The sequence below is a fragment of the Argentina silus genome (assembly GCF_951799395.1).
Source record: "Argentina silus genome assembly, chromosome: 3".
Classification (NCBI taxonomy): Eukaryota; Metazoa; Chordata; class Actinopteri; order Argentiniformes; family Argentinidae; genus Argentina; species Argentina silus.
In genome coordinates this window covers 5950507-5970461 of record NC_139657.1, presented here as the reverse complement: position 1 = coordinate 5970461, position 19955 = coordinate 5950507, and the positions used below count along the sequence as shown (strand labels likewise).

General features: G+C 47.2%; 2 protein-coding genes across 3 annotated transcripts in view; one reads left to right on the top strand and one right to left on the bottom strand.

Moving 5' to 3' along the window:
• Positions 1–14638, bottom strand: part of strn4 (striatin, calmodulin binding protein 4) — a 19873-nt gene extending 5235 nt beyond the window's left edge. Inside the window, exons 1-14 of the mRNA XM_083667106.1 lie at positions 14103–14638; positions 7100–7203; positions 6909–6985; positions 6184–6262; positions 5830–6015; positions 4608–4785; positions 4254–4404; positions 3440–3535; positions 2605–2729; positions 1719–1894; positions 1541–1588; positions 1305–1426; positions 521–688; positions 289–429 (exon numbers count right to left, since the gene is read on the bottom strand). Coding sequence (XP_083523232.1) covers positions 289–429; positions 521–688; positions 1305–1426; positions 1541–1588; positions 1719–1894; positions 2605–2729; positions 3440–3535; positions 4254–4404; positions 4608–4785; positions 5830–6015; positions 6184–6262; positions 6909–6985; positions 7100–7203; positions 14103–14396 — 1945 coding nt within the window. The 5' untranslated portion in view covers positions 14397–14638. The remainder of the gene's footprint in view (positions 1–288; positions 430–520; positions 689–1304; positions 1427–1540; positions 1589–1718; positions 1895–2604; positions 2730–3439; positions 3536–4253; positions 4405–4607; positions 4786–5829; positions 6016–6183; positions 6263–6908; positions 6986–7099; positions 7204–14102) is intronic.
• Positions 14243–19627, top strand: fkrp (fukutin related protein). 2 transcript variants are annotated; one of them, XM_083667107.1, is made up of 2 exons: positions 14243–14354; positions 15706–19627. In XM_083667107.1, exon 2 carries the CDS (start codon positions 15844–15846, stop codon positions 17449–17451), a length of 1608 nt encoding a protein of 535 aa, XP_083523233.1. In that variant the 5' UTR covers positions 14243–14354; positions 15706–15843; the 3' UTR covers positions 17452–19627. The 2 variants fall into 2 exon arrangements, with proteins under 2 accessions (XP_083523233.1, XP_083523234.1); XM_083667108.1 differs by lacking the exon at positions 14243–14354 and adding an exon at positions 14804–15018.
• The last annotated feature ends 328 nt before the right edge of the window (positions 19628–19955 follow it).

The window sequence follows — 19955 nt, the reverse complement described above, 5'->3', positions numbered from 1 at the left end:
ACAATGTTTTGAATCCGATCCAATCACATTGGATCATTTGCTATGTAATTGGACAAGTAAAGGTACAAGAAACGTTAAGACTATAAGTTACACATTGCTTATATTAGCTGTTTGAATCCTTGTGGGAAAAATGTACGGTTTGAACCAAAAGTAAGTTCAACAAACTACATTCTGAAGGCATCAGTATTCTACTCCACCAGTATTTTACCAGTTTTCCACCAGTATTCTACCAGTATTCTAGAGTATTCTACCAGTTTTCCACCAGTATTCTACCAGTTTTCTACTCACCGTCCTTGGTCTGGGTCTCCAGGGCCATGATGCTCTGTTCCGTGTTGAGGTCGTAGAGCAGCGTCTCGCCACCGTCATACGACACCACGGCCTGCGAGGGGTCAGAGGTCACAAAGGCCACCGAGGTGGGAGTGCCGTGCTCTGATGAAAAGGAGGGGAGAGAGGACCAAGTTAGGATACAGTCAGAGAGACAGGGGCACACGCACACGCGCACACACACAGGTGTACTCACCTTTCTCCTTGTTGAAGACGGACAGACAGGGGGCAGAGTTCTGGGGGTCCCAGATGCGTACGGTTCCATCTGCCGAGCAGGAGGCTATGCGACGGTGGGGGGTCGAGTACGCCAGACCCCACACAGAGTCCTCATGACCTGCCAATACACTGCTTTCTATGCCTGGGTCTACACAACACAACACACACACACACACACACACACACACACACAACACACACACAACACACAAAACACACACAACACACACACAACACACACACAACACACTTTAACAGCCATAAAAGATAACAGGTGCTATTTTACACATAAATACGGGTGCCAGTGAGGATTTCTTGTTGTGGACAATTTTGGAGTTTTGGATTTTGTTCATGATCAGACCATTTACAGTATTTCATGCAATTACATCAAGGTATAAAGGAGGAACACAGCAACATCAAAGTAAATTAATAAAATGATTTGGAATCCAATGTTTAATCCTTCCTTTGGACATTTGGCAACCTATCCAAAATCAAAATGAGCAGATGATTTTACTCAGAGTAATGAGAGTCTGTGATGCCGGTCGTTGTTCAACCATCTGCCATCTTTGAAGCTAAGTCACCGCATCCCCTGTGCCTATTTTTAACATCCACATGTAAAAAGTAGTAGGTCTAGTCTACATCCCACTTCACAGATAATTTACTCTACTCACTCATATTGAGAACTGAGGAGAGAGGAGAGGAGAGGAAAGGAGGAGAGGAGAAGGGGAGAGGAAAGGAGATGACAGGAGAGCTTTGGGACTGACCGTAGTTGTCGTAAGGATCCACGTTGAGGTCGGGGATCTTCCAACAGCGCACCGTGCCGTCAAGACCCCCGCTGTAGCACGACTCTCCATCCTCCCCCATGGCCAGAGCCAGGACGGCACCACTGTACGCAGCACACACACACACACAGCTATAGTTGGTAACATCTTTACATTCATTTATTTTGTTTTTGTGTGCGTGTGCGTGTGCGTGTGCGTGTGTGTGTGTGTGTGCTCACCTGTGGGCTCTGAATGTGTAGATAGGCTCAACGTCCAGCGCTGCATTCCTGAGGGCAAATGGTTGATGAATTACATGCTTATCAAGGTAACACACTCCTTTCTAACCTATAGTTAATGTCTACAAAGGTAACACACACACACACACACACACACACACACACACATTGGTGCTCTTACTTCTTGGAGTGCATGGCCTTGTTAAGGTTCCACAGCTTGAGCGTTCCGTCCTCGGAGGCCGTGAGCAGCACTGCCTGGCTGGGGTGGAACGTCAGCCCCCGGATGGCGTCAAAATGGCTGCGCAGCGTGAAGCGAGGGTTCCACGTCTTCTTGAACTCCTCCCGGTTGTCCTGCAGCTACACGCACACACACACACAAACAAACAAATGCGCAAGCACACACACATACATGGGACACACACACACACACACGTTGGAGTCAGACATGTGCATGAATGTGTGTGTGTGTGTGTGTGTGTGTGTGTGTGTGTGTGTGTGTCAGGGTTTCCGGCAGGAAGACTTGGCGCCGGACAAATGACCGGCAACATTAGAATTTTCCAGACATTTGAGACATTTACCGGACACCCATAGATCCAAACTTTTGGAGTGTAGAGCCAAAAGGAGAAAAAATGCTTCACTGTCCCATTACTTATGAACTAGACTGTCCCATTACTTCCAGAGGGAAGTGTATTCTTTTGCGTGTTATGGGTTATTACTTTTCACCCTGTGAACAACCATCATCCGTTTGGGCTGGCTGACTGTGGGGCTTCGACAGAGCTTGCCCTGGAGTCTGGGAAGTAGCCAATTGCCTCCCCAGGTCACATCACATGACATTCAACACTGTCTGCATACCCTTACGACTCAAGTGAAAACATACAAGTAGGCTAGCGTTCACAGGTGGCTGGCTAGTGGAGTTCGTGACAATGGTCACAGTCCATTATGTTACATCCCTGACAATTTGGCCAACAACTATTTTATTTATCGGCTTTTTATTTATCTGGCTAACGGAAACCCTGGTGTTTGTGTGTGTGTGTGTGTGTGTGGGGGGGGGGGGCTAATGTACTCACACTGACATCCATGCTGAGATCGTTGTCATTGGCCACGGTGAGGTCGGCCAGCTCCCCCAGGTTCATGTCCCCTCCCCCGACAGCGTCCAGTATGAAGACGTCAGAGGAAAAACCCAGAGCGCCACCTAGAGGAGAGGAGGATAGACAGCAGTGAGTATTTAAAAAAAAAAAAAAAAAAAGTTCAGCGTCGATAAAGGGGCAGGAGATGAGGAGAAAAAAAAATAAAGGATTAACACTATTAGAAACATATTCTTGAATATTGCAGCAATTAAAAGACATAAAATACAAAATTATAAAATGTAAAATACTACTTTGAAGGTGTTATACAGTGCCCTGAGTAAGTAATGGGACAGTGAAGCGTTTTTTCTTATTTCGGCTCTATACTCTATACTACTAAAGTTTGGATTTGAAATTATTGAACTGAATTACAATGGCATTAAACGGAGATAAAGTTAGAGATTCTCAGCTTTTATTTGAGAGTATTTGTGTACATGGTTGGTTTCACATTGGTGCCCTGAAATAGGGGGACTATGTATAAAAAGTGTTGTAATTTCTGAATGGTGAAACCAACATGTACTGTACCAAAAATACCCTTAAATAAAAGCTAATCTCTACTTGAACCTCAAAGAGCCAAAAGAAGAAACAAATTATTCACTGTCCCGTTACTTGCGCAGGGCACTGTATATATGTAAATGACTTAAATGTGCAACAACATACAATACCTGCATAGAAGCATGGATATCAGTAACAAGATGGGACCAGAACCCGTCTAGCAGAAGTCCAGGAAAAAGATAGGGGGAGAGAGATGGGGTGGGGGCGGGGGAGTGTGTCTTACCTTCACCGGAGCGAGACTGTCCCGACACAGAGGGGGGCGGGGAGGGTTTGGGGGGGAAGTCCGACATCATGCCCTGTAACTTGTTCCTGCGGTTCTCTGAGAGACCCACGACCGGAGGAGGAGAGAGACACAAGACAGCCGGTCATGCAGAGGGGAGGGAGGGAGAGAGAGAGAGAGAGAGAGAGAGAGAGAGAGAGAGAGAGAGAAGCAGAGGACAGAGATGACACAGAGACACAAGAAAGAGACAGACAGAGAGAGATGGGGGGGAGAGGATATAGGGAGAGAAAATTATGTGAGAAGGAGAGAGAAGGAGAGAAAGAGAGATGGGAGAGGAGGGGAAGACAGAGACGACACAGAGACACAAGAAATTGACAGACATAAAGGAGAAGAAGAGGACAGAACAGATGGAAAGGGGGAAAGAAAGAGAGACACAGAGAACAAAAAGGAACAGACGGCGAAAGAAACAGACAAAGAGATGATGAAAAGTAGACAGACAACATCACATGCATTACATCCACAAAGATGAAATCGATAAATAAAAAATAAAAAGGCCACATGTAGAATAGGCTTCCAGATAAACAGAAAGACAAAAATAACAGTCGCAAATCCCAAAGAGTGAAACAGGCACAGAGAGACGACAGTTTGACATAGAACAATGGTTTATTGGCTTTTTTTTTTGTTCAAAAAATCAGAGTCCTTGACTCCCTAAAAACAGACAGAGAAAAGATAAGAATGGAGAGACGGGTGGGGCAGGGGGGGGGGGTAGATAAGACATACAGAGGTTGTTGTCGTGGCTATGGCGACGACAGCGTACCTAACTCCCGGCCGTCCCCTGAGATCCGGGCCTCTCCCGCCCCCTCCCCTTCCTCCCCCGAGCCTAGGAAGTCAAACTCGCTCAGGGCGTCCTCAGAGTCATCTTCATCCTCCTCATCGTCGGGGTCCAGGTCTGTGGTCATGGGCTCAGTCTGGAGAAAGAGAGGGGGGTAGGGGATAAACGATTACACCTTATGTACACCAACACAATATGCAATCTCTCTCTCACACACTCACAATCACACTCACACACATACAAGAATTCAATGGATTTACACAAACATGCAGGAAGAAATTCCCATACCCTGACAACAATCTCTATACAATCTAGAGAGAGAGAGATAATTAATCAGACCTTAACGCGAGGCTTCTTGTTCTTGCGCGGCCCATCGATACAGTCAGTGGCCACGCCCTGGAAGTCATCTTCCTCATCACTGTCGTCCTCTTCGTCATCCTCACAACCGTGAAGAAAAGGGATCTTATCCAGCACCGAGCCACCCAGACGCTCCTTAGAGGTCTCCTTCCCTGCGTTCCTGCACCCCGAACACACACACAGAGTCCCAAAACATTAAACAAATATCGAACATTACATTTCACACAAGAGCCTCATAGCTGTCCTGATAGAAAGACTATATTTACTTCTACATTTAGATCCATGATGAAGCATTTTGACACAAAACTTGGATTAAAAGGCACGTTCAGTGGATATGGGATCCAAATACTCCCTCAATGCAGTTGCGCTGAGTAATTCTAAATTAATTTAGAATATGATATCACATCAATCAGACCTGGGTCAATTTTTCTTTTAAATTGTGTTTGCTTGAGCCTGCCTGGAGTACCAGACGGACGGGGGTTTGCACTTCTGGGACTATTCCATCGGTTCAATTACACTGGGCAAACACAATCAAGCACAGATAATTACTTGAAATGATTTCCGAAACTATTTGAAGCCAGGTCTGATATCAATATCCGCTTTTCGACAGAGGTGCCAGTGCATGCCAGGGCTGACTAGCGGCCAGCTAGTGCTCAAAGCCCGGCGCTTTGAGCCTCGTGAACAAGCCTGTTTGAATATCCACAGCTGGGCTTAGTCCCGCCCCCTAGTATAGTTTGTTTACATTCTGCAGTTTGTAAGGTGGCTACTCAGAGACACTAGCAAAACATTTCAAACCCTACCGTTTCCCAACAGGTTCTGGTCACTTACGTTTATGTTATTTGTAAAAAGCGCCCTTCAAATCAATTCGATAGTGTAGTTACAGCGAGCAAACTTGGATTATGCTTGCCACCCACCAAGTTCAGTATCCAACTAAAGCACTTGGCTGATAAGAACATGTCACTCTCGCTCTAAACCGCGCCCCCGAGCCCTGTTTGGGTTTACAAGGACCATGGGGGTAGAGGAGGCTAAAAGCCAGAGTTTTAAGCACCAAATAGGCCCGGACTAAGCACCACATAGGCCCGGACTAAGCACCAAATAGGAGTGAATGTGGAAAAGCAAATGGCCTTGGCACACACAGCGCCCCCTGGTAGAGAATCCCAGATTTCCCCTTTAAAGTACACAGAGCTAGGGCACAGCGTCTCACCTCTTGATCTGCTCCTCTATCTGTCTGACGAGCAGCGACTCCCCCCCTGTCAGGGGCTCGGGGTCCGGGGAGGGCTCGCTGGGCGGGGGGCCGTTGGCCTCGGGGCTGGTGCGCCCCAGGAGGGAGCGCACCCGCTTGGAACGCATGTCCAGGATGGTGTCTGAGTAGCCCACCTCCTCCAGGTACCTACACACACACGGACACACACATACACACACAGGACACACACACACACAGGACACACACACACACAGGACACACACACACACAGAGGACACAGTATTAGCTTCCAAATTCAGACCCATTCTACCTTTCTAACAGTGTGGATGACACCACTCTATGGGGAACCCTTACTTGCGCAGTAGCTGACGACCCTCCTTCCAGGACATCTGATTGGCTTGCTCTGAGTCAGAGTCTGACGGCCCATTGGGCACTGTAGGGCAGAGGGATGTCAGAAGTCATACATGACGTAATGGAAGGCAACATGAGAGAAGCACAACAATGCCCTAAGCACACACCTCCGCACAGCTAGGGTTGGGACAGAACAGTACAGTAGGTTTCTTCTTTCTCAGAAGCATGGCGAAAGACCTGGTATCTACAAACACTTTTTCTGTTTTTGCCATTTTTCTTTTGCCATTCATTGAAAGCTCCCCATTGGTCCTTGAGTCATGAAACTGGGACGATCAAAATGATTTTCAAGATGCCTCGTGATTCATGTCACATTGTGAAAATCCAAAATAAAATGGAAGTTAAATCAATCTTCCTGTAAAGTTGTCTTTTTAGGGAGATACTAGGTTTTTTCAGGATGCCAACGACGGCCAAGTAACTTTGATCCCACTACACCCATATTCAGAGGTTCTTTTCTCTGTTGCAATCAGACCTGGTGTTGCAATCAGCCTACACAGTGAAGTAACCTGCTCTGACATCACCAAGTATGAGCTGACAAACTAATATGACCTTATAAGGAGGTCTTCCGAGGGAGCATACCTAGAATCTACATAAAGCCTACGCAGAGTATACTTAGAGCATACATAAAGCCTACGCAGAGTATACTTAGAGCATACATAAAGCCTATATACCTTGTTCTGCCTCTGTCTCTGGTTTCTTCTCCCCTGGGCTCTGGTCGCTGCCTGTCTTCAATTTCTGGTGTTTGGCCCTAAGTCCACAACAGGGCAGTGTTATAGAGTACAAAAACGCTGCAATTGAGTCAAACGTGTGTGTGTGTGTGTGTGTGTGTGTGTGTGTGTGTGCGCGCGCACGTATCTCTCACCTCTCCTGTTTGAGAGCGTACTCCAGCATCTTGATCCGCCTCACCAGGTCTTGTTTCATGTTCTCCTGCCCTTTTCTCTCCCCCTGCAGGAACGCCACCTGAGCCTACACACACACACACACACGCACACGGTCAAAAACAAACACACACACAATTTACACTCATAAAACACACACTAGAACACAAGCACAAAAGCAACTGTCTGTCACTAAGATGTCTGAACAGGTAGCATTTTCCTGTTCTCGATGAATAAAGGTGGTTTGTGTCACTTTTCACATCGACAAAGTCCTCAACAACACATTTGCGCCCAGAAAAAAAATCCCCCAAATATTGCGAGCTTGGTTTCGCAACCAGCACTGACTTTATCCCTGCAGACCTCAAGAGGCTAAGTAGCGGGTTGGTAGAGCGTTGGTCTATATTTGTAACTTCTCCTGACCAAGCCCTAACCAGACATCTGGATGGGAAACGATAATGGAGCAGAACGGGATAAACAACAGACACTGGCCCTGATCAAACACTTTAAAACATGCATCCTTCCCTTGAAGTATTCACTGATATGTATAAGACTGGATAGGCCTAAGTGAAGCCAATCCCATTACTTAGTTTCAGCAATAACAAAAGCAGACTAGTGGTCGCTTCAAGAAAGTAGGGGACGGAAGGAAGGAAGGAGGGGAGGGAGGGAGGAAGGAAAGAAGGAAGGAAGGAAGGAAGGAAGGAAGGAAGGAAGGATGGAAGAAAGGGAGGAAAAGAGGAGGGGAGGAAGGAAGGAAGGATGGATTTAAAACAGGTCTGGAACTGGACCCTTTCATTGGGGCAATGTTCACAGTGCCATCTAGTGGCCTAAGAATAAGTGCATCCGGTTTGGCATCGGCATTCAAAATCAAAACAACATCGAACCGACGCAGCGGAAAGACAGTATCGCTGTTGATGGAGAGATGAGTGGATGGCCTACAAATGGCAGCTGCAGCGCTCTCTCCCTTTTTTTCTCCCCCGCTCTGTCAGTCTCTTGTTCTCCTTTTCTCTCTTTCCCCCCTCCCGGCCCATTCGTTTTACAGTCCATTTCTGTGTGTGTGTGTGTGTGTGTGTGTGTCTGTGTCTGTGTGTTCTTCTGAGACAGCCAAGCACACGCCTCAGAGATACACAACGAGAGCCCGTGCAAAAAGTAGGGCAGTCTAAAAATGCTGTCTCATGGGGCTGACTCGCACTTAGGTCTACACGAGGAGGAGATCATAGATATTAGGCCCACAGAGAAACAAACTGGATTCAAGCAAGCAATGGGTTGTCAGTACTATTACGCCTACCACCTCAAACGTAATACACCTCACTGCTTACGAGTATCTTATAAGCCTGATTACTGCACTGTGGTTGAAATGGCTAACCTGACCCCTTTTTGAGAACATTCCATTCCAACATTCGTCAGTCCAACTGGATCATCTCTGCCTCTGCTGGCATGACCTTTTGTTTGGCAGAGTTAATAAACAGTAGATGACAGTTAGTCAGAGTTTCATGAGGGCATCAAATGTATTATAGAATATAGGCTACAGGTTCTATAGAGGAGCTACCGCTATCATGATGAACTTTTGCATAAGGCCAAGCACACACGCACATGCACGCACGCGCGCGCGCCCACACACACACGCACACGCACACACAGTTAGTGAATTGAGACACAGCAGAGTAGGCCCAAATGTCTGGAATGCCCTCATCTGGAAGGCCACGTCATACCGATTCTCCTGCTGAATCGGGAGTTCTAGTCATGCCCGACATGGTTCTACACAAGCTTTTTGGAGCACTAGTCCTACTGGTCAGAACTGCTAATCCATCTTATTTGTGGGTCAGTCCCGAGGCATCGGGCTTTTGCAGCTCATTTACAGGTTCAAACGGACTCTGTGAAGCTGTGTTTAAAAGTACCTTTAGCCTTACGGCTCTGAGCGAAGGCAGGAGAGCAGTGGGGAGAGAGGGCGGTGTGGAGAGGGGGCGGTGTGGAGAGGGGGCGGTGGGGAGAGGGGGCGGTGGGGAGAGGGGGGCGGTGTGGAGAGGAGTGTGGAATGTGTGTCGTTTAGGGGGGCAGGGTTCTGTTCCTCCCCTGACACTGGGACGAGCTACAACCTGTCATACCGTCATGCCTTAGATACACACAAACACACTCATCATCTCCACACACCTCCTTCCAGTCGGCCAGATAACCATCACACTCCCACCTCTGGCCCTGTCACACTCTGTTCCTGGAGAGACAAACTCCCACTGGCCTCCATCTACACTGGTACCCTGCAATCTGACATGGGTTTATTTTCCGGGCGCGCACACACACACACAGAAATATCATCCCACTTACTTGTGCTTTGTTGTTCAGCTACTTTCACAAATGTATATTAGGAAATATGAAACATATCACTGACAAACCTGTCTGTGCATGCCTGCAGTGGCTATATAGTTATAGTAGTCCCAGGGTGCACAACGTCTACCACTAAAAAAATCTTTGGTAAAATAAGCCATTTGTATAATACACATATGTTGTAATAACAATGTTTAAAATGCACAACGCGCTATGCTTTCTGGAGCGAGAGAGAGAGAGAGAGAGAGAGAGAGAGTGTGTGTTTGATTGTAAAGGAGTGCTAACCTTTTCAGATGTTGGCCTACTGAGGAGGAGGCCTGACACATTTACTAAGTCCGCCCCCCCCCCCCCCATCTCTACCAGCCTCTCTTAGAACAGGGTCAAGGGCAGCTCTCCTCCGCCTCTCCACTGTCCTCCCTCCATCCCTCCGAGACTCACCATCAGCCAACAAATAGAGCAGAGGACTTTTCTGGGACATGGAGTTTAAGTGTGTTTGAGTGTGTGTGTGTGTGTGTGTGTGTGTGTGTATGTGTGTGTGTGTGTGTGTGTGTGTGTGTGTAGGGGGGGGGGGGGAGGCTTAATTCCTGAGATTAAAAATTCCTGAGGATATAAATAATTCCATCACGCGTGTCATGGAACGTGTTATTTTTTTATAGCTCCATTAACATAATTTCCCCCAAAAGTTTGTAGGCCGTTCCGCTGAACGCGTGCATGGACATGCAGCAAGAAGGACAGGCCAACACACACTAATGAAGCGCCCACATCCATGCCACATTTAGCCAAGGGGTTTTCTAAGCCTCAGCAAGGCACTGCACAGATTCGCTGATATTGATCAATGATCGGTGGTTATTTCTTGCAGCAGGTGATTTGTACGGTAGATCAGTGATTCTGTGCAGTGCCTTGTCCATCAAATGGAGAGGCTGTCTCGGAGGGAAACAGACCTGCAAACTGTGCGCAGTCCATCTTGCTGTGCGCACTGTCTGTGCCCAGCGTGGTTAACTTGTCTTCTATGTCCCACTCTTTACATTTTTAAATATAGACCTAGTTCTTGTCGTAGGCTGAAGAGATTTGACAGTTAGTCAAGTTCCTATAGTACAGAAATTCAATCAGAAACATGGGGGACTTTTTATGAATTGTTGTTGTTGTTGTTGTTGTGACTCTCAGCTGGGAATCCCATCCCCATCCCATCCCCATTGTATACAGTAGCTTGCCATGTTGAATACCATGGATATGGAGGAGTAGGTACAAATTACAATTGCTTTATTTATTTATGTTATTTAACTGTACTTAACCAGTTACATAGGTACATAGACTTGTATCACACCTGGCTGAATAGTTACTGGTAGAAAACATCTGATTATTTGGCGTTTTCTACCCTTTATATGTCATCTACAACCCAATGTAGAGTTTGTTTTCATCTTTAAATTACGGCTGAAATTTGACCAAACCAACATTTGCAATTAATTTATGATTAATCACAGCAAACCATGCGATTAACTCCATACATTTATTATTTATCGTTTGACAACCCTAGTTCTAATATGTAGGGTGTGTGTGTGTGTGTGTGTGTGTGTGTGTGTGTGTGCGCGCAAGAGAGGGATTTGAGAGAATGAGAGATAGGAGAGAGAGAGAGAGACACACACACACACAGAGCTGCTGTGTAGTCAGTGTCTGAGCCTGGGAGTGTACAGTGACTTCAGCGTATGTGTGGGCGAGAGCTCTACTGTACCGTATGCATCTGTGTCATGCATGAGTGTTCTGAGCTGTTAATTAGAGATGAGACTCAACAGGCCCCCCAACAGGATGTGATGTCATCTGGGTCACCAGTGAAGTCACAGTACGAGCAGTTCATTCATTAAACTGGGAAAGAGGAGAGAGAACCTGAGAACCCTGATGTCTCCTAACTGGAGAAAACGTACAGGTTTTGACCCTTCTATAAAAGGCCTAGCTCTAGGGGGCTGCTAAACTAGCGAACAGAGGTGAAGTGTACTTCACATGACTCATTCTACGCGGGCCGTGAAGCACTTCTGAATCAAGGGAGTTGGAGAGTTGTTGTTGACCCGACTCTCCAGTTTCTCTGAGGGGCTGACAGAGGGCTCCTGCGAGGCAGACACCAAGTAATGGAGACGAAAAAAAATAAATGCTAAGCTAACACAAACCGACCTCACCAAAGTAAACACCAGGGTATATTCTTGACTGCTCCACTGCATACTCAAATCAAGTGAGTAAATGTTTGGTCTCTCTCTCTCTCTCTCTGTGTGCAGTTCTACAGGGGAGCAGCACTTGGAAACAGAGATAGGCTGTATTCTTATGTGCACACTCAGCATTTAGAACGCATGGCGAACACAGCTTTATTCTTAGCGGTACATGCTAGTGTGAATCATTAGTATAAACCCACAGTTGCTCCCCCCCCCCCTGTGTCCTACTAGCGCTGGAGTCATCTAAGAGACTCTGCTGCAGCTGCACTGGGAGGGAAAGAGAGAGAGAGATGAGGAGGGGGGGGGGCAGGGGGGTTGGTGGCAGTGCTCTAGAGGACGAGGCCAGTGCCACCTGTCCCGGCTCACTCCCTCGCTCACACACCTGGCCCAGTGAGAGGCAGCAAAGCCCCGGCTCTGTAGCCTGTCAATGGAGACAGAGTGGCACAGGTGTCCCCGTTTAACGACCTGATTCCCCCTAAAAAAAAACGCATAGTCTGACACACACACACACACACACACACACACACGCCCCAGTGAGAGCCAGCAGAGCCCCAGCCCTCTGGCCTGCCACTAGAGACAGAGTGGCACAGGTGTCCCCCTTTACCGACCTGATACCCCCTAAAAAAAAACGCATAGTCTGACGCACACACACACACACACACACACACACACACACACACACACACACACACACACACACACACACACACACACACACACACACACACACACACACACCATTTTCACCTTGCATTGACATGCGTCCTGTGATCGGATCACATATGATCTGACAATGATCGGATTTGGCCAGCTCGTATTTTACACCACAGCAATTTATCTGACCTCCATGTCTGCATTGTGATTGGATTTTGTTTAAAATGTCCCTTCTTACGGTCTGTGGTCACATGTCTTAAGTTGAGCAGAATGTGGTTAACGACCTCTGTGTCCGGATTGCATTTCCACTTGCCCTTGATGGGGCCACAACGCCAGCTCGTCCACCTCTGGAGGCGGTTTCACTGACGGGATTGCGATCCAATCACAATGTGTCTTTTTTCCATTTACACCTGACCTTTCATGTAGACACAATCAGGATTCGGACAGTTGCACATTGTAGGCTCGGAGGAGAACCCTGGCAGGGAAACATGCGCTGGGCTCGCCTTGTGTGTGTAATGTATGTGTGTGCATCTCTATGCCACAGGGCTTTCCCTATTTTAGCAGCCACTGGGGTCCTTATATAAGCTAGGCCACTGCTTAAACGGGGCACTCAACCGCTCCTCGTGCTCTATTGCTAATTGGACACAGTAACACAGAGCGCGCTCGCACACACACACACACACACACACACACACACACACACACACACACACACACACACACACACACTTCCCAGTATAAAAGCTCTAGTGATGGTGGCATACTTCCGACTTCCATTCACACTCTCCTTTAAGAACCATGTAGCACGGCCAGTTTGTTATTGTTCATCCATATTTCATCAAGTTCCTATTTATAGCTATATAGGCACAGGAGTAAGAGGGAGAGTGCAATACACTGACATATGGGGGCTATAGGATAGCATTCTATGCATAGCCAAGCTCCTATTCAAACAGAAGAAGATCATTCAGCATAATTATACCAACAAAAAAAAACGGTGATGACAGGGGTGAGGCCACATATGGAGTAAGAGGACTGAAAAAACATGCTTTGGGCTTCCGAGGCAGAGCGAAAACGCGAGTGTGTGTAAACGGCAGGAACCGCATTACGTCATTGGCTTTTTGTGTGTGTGTGGCTTCGGGATTTACGAACACATTCGCATTACTGAGTCCCAGTTATAATTGACAGTGGGTCACGTGACCAACCATAATCTCGCACATAGGAAAAATAGAACACATAAAGCGGAATAGACGACAGAAGTGGCCCAGCCTGCCAACTAACCCACTTCCGTTCATTTTATGACCGTTAATAACGTTTAGCCGCCCGACGTGGTTTATAGACACCTCCACCTGTGTGATCCGCTCTAGTAATAGCGACATTCTCAAATCTGGCTGCGCTTTAAATGGGTTCAAGGGGTGTCTAGACAGTGACAGTGCAGCTCCACACGCCTTTTCGTCAAACGTCCTTCTGCCTTTAAATGTAGCCAAAACATTTTTTTTCACATTAATCCCTCTACAGTGGTGAGATAAACCTACATCTCCGCGAGAAATTGTTAAATATTTGCTTTGCTTGGTCGCAAAATAGTGCGTCAAAGCACTATACATCAAAGCAACTGAACTATATATTCGTTCATGCTATCTTGTGACACCGTTGTAGATGTCAAAAGATAACAGCCCTTGCCATTATAATCTGGACAACGGCAGGCTATTCTGATCGGTTGAGTGTGAAGGAGCGGTCGTGACTTTTGTAGGATATGGACATCGATGGCCTTTTCTGTAAATGTAGCCTATAATGAACGCTGGATAGGATTACAAATTACCCTGAGTTCGTCTCTCTCGGCTTCCCAACGATACTTCTCTGCCTGGAAGCGTCCCCATTCGAACTGGATAAAGTGCAAAATCCCAGGAAGCGATAGGCCTGCGTCCCCGTCTTGAGGTTCCCGAGGCTGCGACGATCCAGCCATCGCCCCGGCTGCTGCCGCCGCGGCGGCGGTCGCTGCTGTTGTCGCCTGCCCGACTACTGATTTCGGCCCGTTCGGGTTGCGCCCCACGCCGCTCCCTCCAGAGTTCTGGTTCGTTCCACCCGCTACTCCACCGGATCTTTCCGCCTCCATTTTAGCGTTCGAACTCTCGCCAGGACAAGGAGGTGAAAACAGGCAGCGATAATAATAACAACCCCGTCCCTTTCAACCCAGCACTAGCTCTCTACCCCTCTTTCTTCCTTCCTTCCTCAGAGAAATCCTAGAGCTCATATGGAAAAGGTGCCAAATAATGAGCTATAAGTAAATAGATCTCTGCTTCGGCTTCAACGAGGATCTCTTTTCCCAATGAGCTCCAATTCAATGTGCACTACACTGGTAACCAGGGAAGTCGCTTCCTGCCATATTGTGGTCTCACACAAGTTTCCTGTGCTCATTTCCGAAATAGCAACGCTGGGATACAATGTTGCAGACAGCGGCAATGAAAATGTGATTTCTATCTAAAGCATGACATTTTAACCATAGAATAACACAGAACATATCTAATCAGTTACGGAAAATCTATTTGTATTTATATCCCCGCGTTATGTTTAGGATTTGTCCTCTGCATGCTGAGAGCGAATTGGCTGATTAGGTGGTCGTGCATTCCCTGAAAATGAAAAAGGCCAACATATTATAACTACATGCACTTATTTGCTATGCGACTTGTGGTACGTTACTTTTAACGGGGAGATATGCTTATATTGTAAAGATACAGGTGAGTCATGCTTAAGTATATTGTTGTATTACAATGAGGTGCTGCCTACATGCTTTTTGTTTACCTCAACGATTTTGAAATGGTAGCAAGTCAGCTGGTTATAAAATCTCTGCTGATTAATAACATACATATTTACATTGTGCAGACTTTCGGCTATTCATACTTTTGCCTATACAGTTGACACTGTGATGATGCCAGCCTATTGGAGTTTATGTCCTCACATGGAACATCTTTATCCCTATGTCTGGTCGTTTGGATGCAATATATAGGTAAACTAAGCATACAATCTAGGTCAAATTATTGGCTGAGGAAAACTAGGCCAATCCAGTCCATGTATCGGACACAGCACCTAATTTCTTGACATTTGGATATCATAGTCCACACTAGGTGAATGAAGGCTGCTGCATAGCCAATGCACTGACATTATGCCTACTGAAGCGAAGTGCCATGGCCACCTATATATATCATATTATATAATATATGCCATTTAGCTGATGCTTTTATCCAAAGTGACTTACATTGCAGTGAGTGCGTACATTTTCAGTATATATGGTCCCAGCGGGACCACCTGAAGTAGCCTTTGTCTACATGTTAATTAATTAATCCATTAAACTTGTTAAATTCTCAATTGGGAAAACATTGACCTCTTTTTACTCTGTTATGGTGTCATGTGTTTGTGTGTTTCAGTAAGTCCTTCAGCTGGCCATAAACCTTTCAAAAACACACATCAAGCCGTAGCTCTTCTCTGATGGGGGTACTGAGCGTTGTGGTGAACTAGCTTTCTGAACAGCGAGACGGGGAGAAACGAGTGCTGTGCTAGGTGCCATGCGTGTGAGTTTCTGCCAGGGCCTGCTAACAGGAGCCATCGTTCTGAACCTGCTCATCCTCTACTATGTGTCCCGGGCCCAGCAGCAGATGATGGAGAAGCGCCGGGACCCAGGAAGGGGCTCCAGGAAGGCTGCCTTACCTGCCTCCGGCCTGGGGGGCGGCATGGGAGGCCTGGTGGGGGTCGGCGGGGGGATGGTCGGGCCCGGAGGGGTCGGGGGAGAGGGCAACAGCCGCAGCCCCCGCGTGACCGTCCTCTTACGGGAGTTTGAGGACTTTGAGAACTACGTCGGGGAGGTGGCGCGCTCCTTCCTCCGCCAGAGGCCCGAACTGCCCTTCCTGGCTGTGGCCGACACCCCGCCCTACCCGCCCCTGGCCCTCCCAGAGGGTGCCCGCCTCCTGGTACTCTCCCCCAGCCCAGAGCAGCCACCCCAGGCCCACAGGCCAGAGTTCCACGTCCAGACGGAGTTTGTGCTGCTGGTGCCTGATGGGGTGGAATTGGAGCAGGGCCGGGTGCTGGAGAGGCTCATCCGGGAGCTGGAGGGCGAGGGCGGTGGGCCTGTGAGGCTGGTGGCGGCCCCAGTGCTGGCCCGCTCTGCCGTCCAGTGCCTGCACTTGCGGGTCAGCCTGAGGGAATGGACGGCCACCTACACGCCGGCCGCGTCCGGGAGCAGCGGCAGCGTGTGCACGGCCCTGCAGGGAGACGCAGTGGTCCTCATCCGCTCAGAGGACCTCTTCAACCTGTCGCTGCCCCTGGGGCGCCCGCTCTTGGCCTCGCTCTTCGTCCAGACCTCGCTGCGTGGCTGGAAAGTCAAGCTGCTGGAGAGCCCCAGCTTTGCCGCCAGCCACCGGCCCCTCTTCAGCTCAGCCCACAACCAGTGGAAGGCGGACAGCCGTCTGAAGGAGACCACATCCCGGCTGATGAGGGACTTTGGCCTAAAGCGCCTCCTGCTGGTGGATGGGAAAGAGCAGTGGCACGGCTGCGGCAAGGAGACGGCCCGCTGCTTTGGCACGGTGCGAGACGATACCCCCGAGTACCTGTACCTGGAGCGCTGGACACCGCCCTGCTGCCTGCGTGCACTCCGTGAGACCACCAAGTACGTCATCAACATCCTGGAGAGCTCGGGCGTGCGCTACTGGCTGGAGGGGGGGACCCTGCTGGGGGCGGCCCGCCACCAGGACATCATCCCCTGGGACTACGATGTGGACCTGGGCATCTACCTGGAGGATGTGTCCAACTGTGACTACCTGAAGAACCTGGACTCTGGCTCCCTTGTGGACGCTAACGGCTATGTGTGGGAGCGCGCGGTGGAGGGGGACTTCTACAGAGTGCAGTATAGCGAAGCCAACCACCTCCACGTGGACCTGTGGCCCTTCTACCCACGCAATGGGGTCATGACGAAAGACACGTGGACGGAGCACAAGCAGGACGTGGAGTTCCCCGAGCACTTCCTGCAGCCGCTGGTGCCCATGACGTTCGCCGGCATCACAGCCTACGGACCCAACAACCACCGCGCCTTCCTGGAGCTCAAGTTCGGGGAGGGGGTCATCGAGAACCCCCAGTATCCCAACCCTGGCAAGAAGAGGTTGGACAGGAGCAGGCTATGAGGAAGGCAAGGGTAGGTAGGAGGTATGGGATTGGGACCATCAGAACAAATAACAAGACAGCTATACTAGGACCCAGTCTTGAGGAACCAAGAGAGGGGACCCGGCAGAGGGTTCTGACCCAGATTATGGGAACTTCCTGAGTCTGAACTAAGTTGTGCCAAAATGATGCACTGTGTAAATGTATTTAAAATGTTTTGTTTTTATTACCTCTCTGAAAGAAATGTCACCGGCTAAAAGAGAATGCACTTTTTACACCACTAAAGAGACACTAAAGCTACAATTGATATTTAACGACCTGAGAAATTCTTGACCGCCTGACCTGTCACATTATCAACATGTCAATCAAAGTTTATCCTCAAGGCAGCACTGCATGTGCCTCCACACTCCAGACAGTTGGCAACGGATTTTCACACGTTTTACTTTACTTCTATGATTGGAATCCTACTATCATATGAACATTGTTAGAAGAGAAGTTTAGACGCATGCCTGTTAAAGTATTATGGGTCTGAAACGTGTATCAACACATGGTTTGAGAGGGCACTGTGTCGTCCTCTTGGTGCTGGGGGATGCATCTACTAGTCAAGTCAAGAATTCCTCAGGTCCCTACTGATACTATCACCCTAAATTATCAAATATATTATTCAGCCTCAGTCTCACATTATGGGTGAAACAGACTAGCAGAGGACTGAATTGCTCTGTTACTCTCATTCAGAGATGCTTTTATCGCAAATTGGCTCTGGAATAGGGATGATGTTACAGTATGATATGTGCAGGGATTTTGCTGGCTCACGAACAGCAAAGCTGTCTGAAAGGCAAAAAAAAATGAAGAGTCACTAAATTTTAAAGGGTTGCTTCAGGAGCTTTCAATTTATAGTCAGATGGTGCCTTACCTTGAAAGTAGTCTATGGGCCAGGAGCAACTTCAATCCATGGTTCAGAGTTGTTTAAATAGCCACTACTAACTTCAGCCAACGCTAACAAAAATACAATGGAAGTGATGGGGGGGCTAAAAAAAAAATTCATCATTTGTGGGCAAATAGGTAACTAGTTAATTTGAGGTGATTGCGCCTACAATGTTGAACATTCTTCAACCCCATCGCTCCCATTGTATTTTTGTAAGCAGCTAGTAGCTAAACAACTCAGAACTATGGATTAAAGACTCTCCCGGCCGATAGACCAACCCTAACCCTGACCCTGACCCTGACCCCGACCCCAACCCCAACCCTAACCCTAACCCTACTCTCAAGATAATTAACAATCTGCCTATAAATTGAAACATCCTGAAGCTGAACTTTAAGTGGTTCAGAAACATAAAAATGACTTCCAGACACCAGAACTGAGGACGATGACTCACCCAGAGGTCTATTATACAGAAGAAGAAAAAAATGACATTCATGCTTCAAATACAATACAAACAGGATAAACACAGTGATATTTGATAATATACACCAGTAACAGCTGCAATGTATGTTAAGCAATATCTGACATACAATAAGCAATGTTAATAGAATTGGTATTATGAATATAGATGTGTTGGTCCTTGGCGTTATGTTTGACAGAGTATATTTGTGGTTATGTTGCACTGATTCACTTTTATTTTTTTGGGACATTTGCACAATTCATGTTTACTGTGGGAACTGTGTGAATGTTTTAACTGTAATCTGATGACATTTGGCATGCTTGCTACAGTTGTCTAAATAAGAGAAAGGAAGAGCTCTTGTATTATTTCTCATTTAAATATATGACTTAGATATAGTCAAGTTATTGCAAGTAAAGTGCTATTGCTCCTTCATTGTATCATTGAAAACGCAAGGTACAGTAATATAAATCAATCTCACTTATGTCATAAAAAAAGCAATGTCTAATGTGGAGTTTTGCTGTCACGTGTGTCCTGCATTGACTGGAATGTAAGACTTTATCTGAATGGTGAGAGACCCTGACTGTGTCTGTAAGATCTGATATCAGAGTTTGACTGGATGGATCTATCAGACTTTATTTAAGTGGAGAAAAATGCACAAAATAATCCACCAGCAGCCGTGATGAATCCTGTATACTGTAGACTTGACTTGTGTATGCTACTGTCAGTGTGTGTCACTCCATTTCATCGAATGGGAAAATAAATATGAATAACAACACTGTTCTGTGTCTAGCAGACAGTGTTTATATATGGTGAGAAATTGAAGAGTTTCATTCCAAAACGCAGTTTACCCATTTGTATATTTGTGGGTGATGTTCCATTTATCATAAAAAATAGACTAATCTAGACTAATTATAAGTGTATATTATATTATGTCATATTATGCAAGCAAATAACATAACATAACTGCTGTCCTTTCGCTCTTCAATTGCGGATTGATATATGTTGACCTGTGTATCATTTTGCAGGTTTGTTTTTTTATGAAGATTTTTTTATTGAGCATACAAGTCACTGGGACAATAACGCAGACAAAATGAAATGTTAGACTTGGGAGACTTCACTGTGCAACTTCCCATGTTTGACCAGCA

Excerpts from the sequence above, each read along its gene's own strand:
- fkrp (XM_083667107.1), top strand. The coding sequence starts at position 15,844 with ATGCGTGTGAGTTTCTGCCAGGGCCTGCTAACAGGAGCCATCGTTCTG.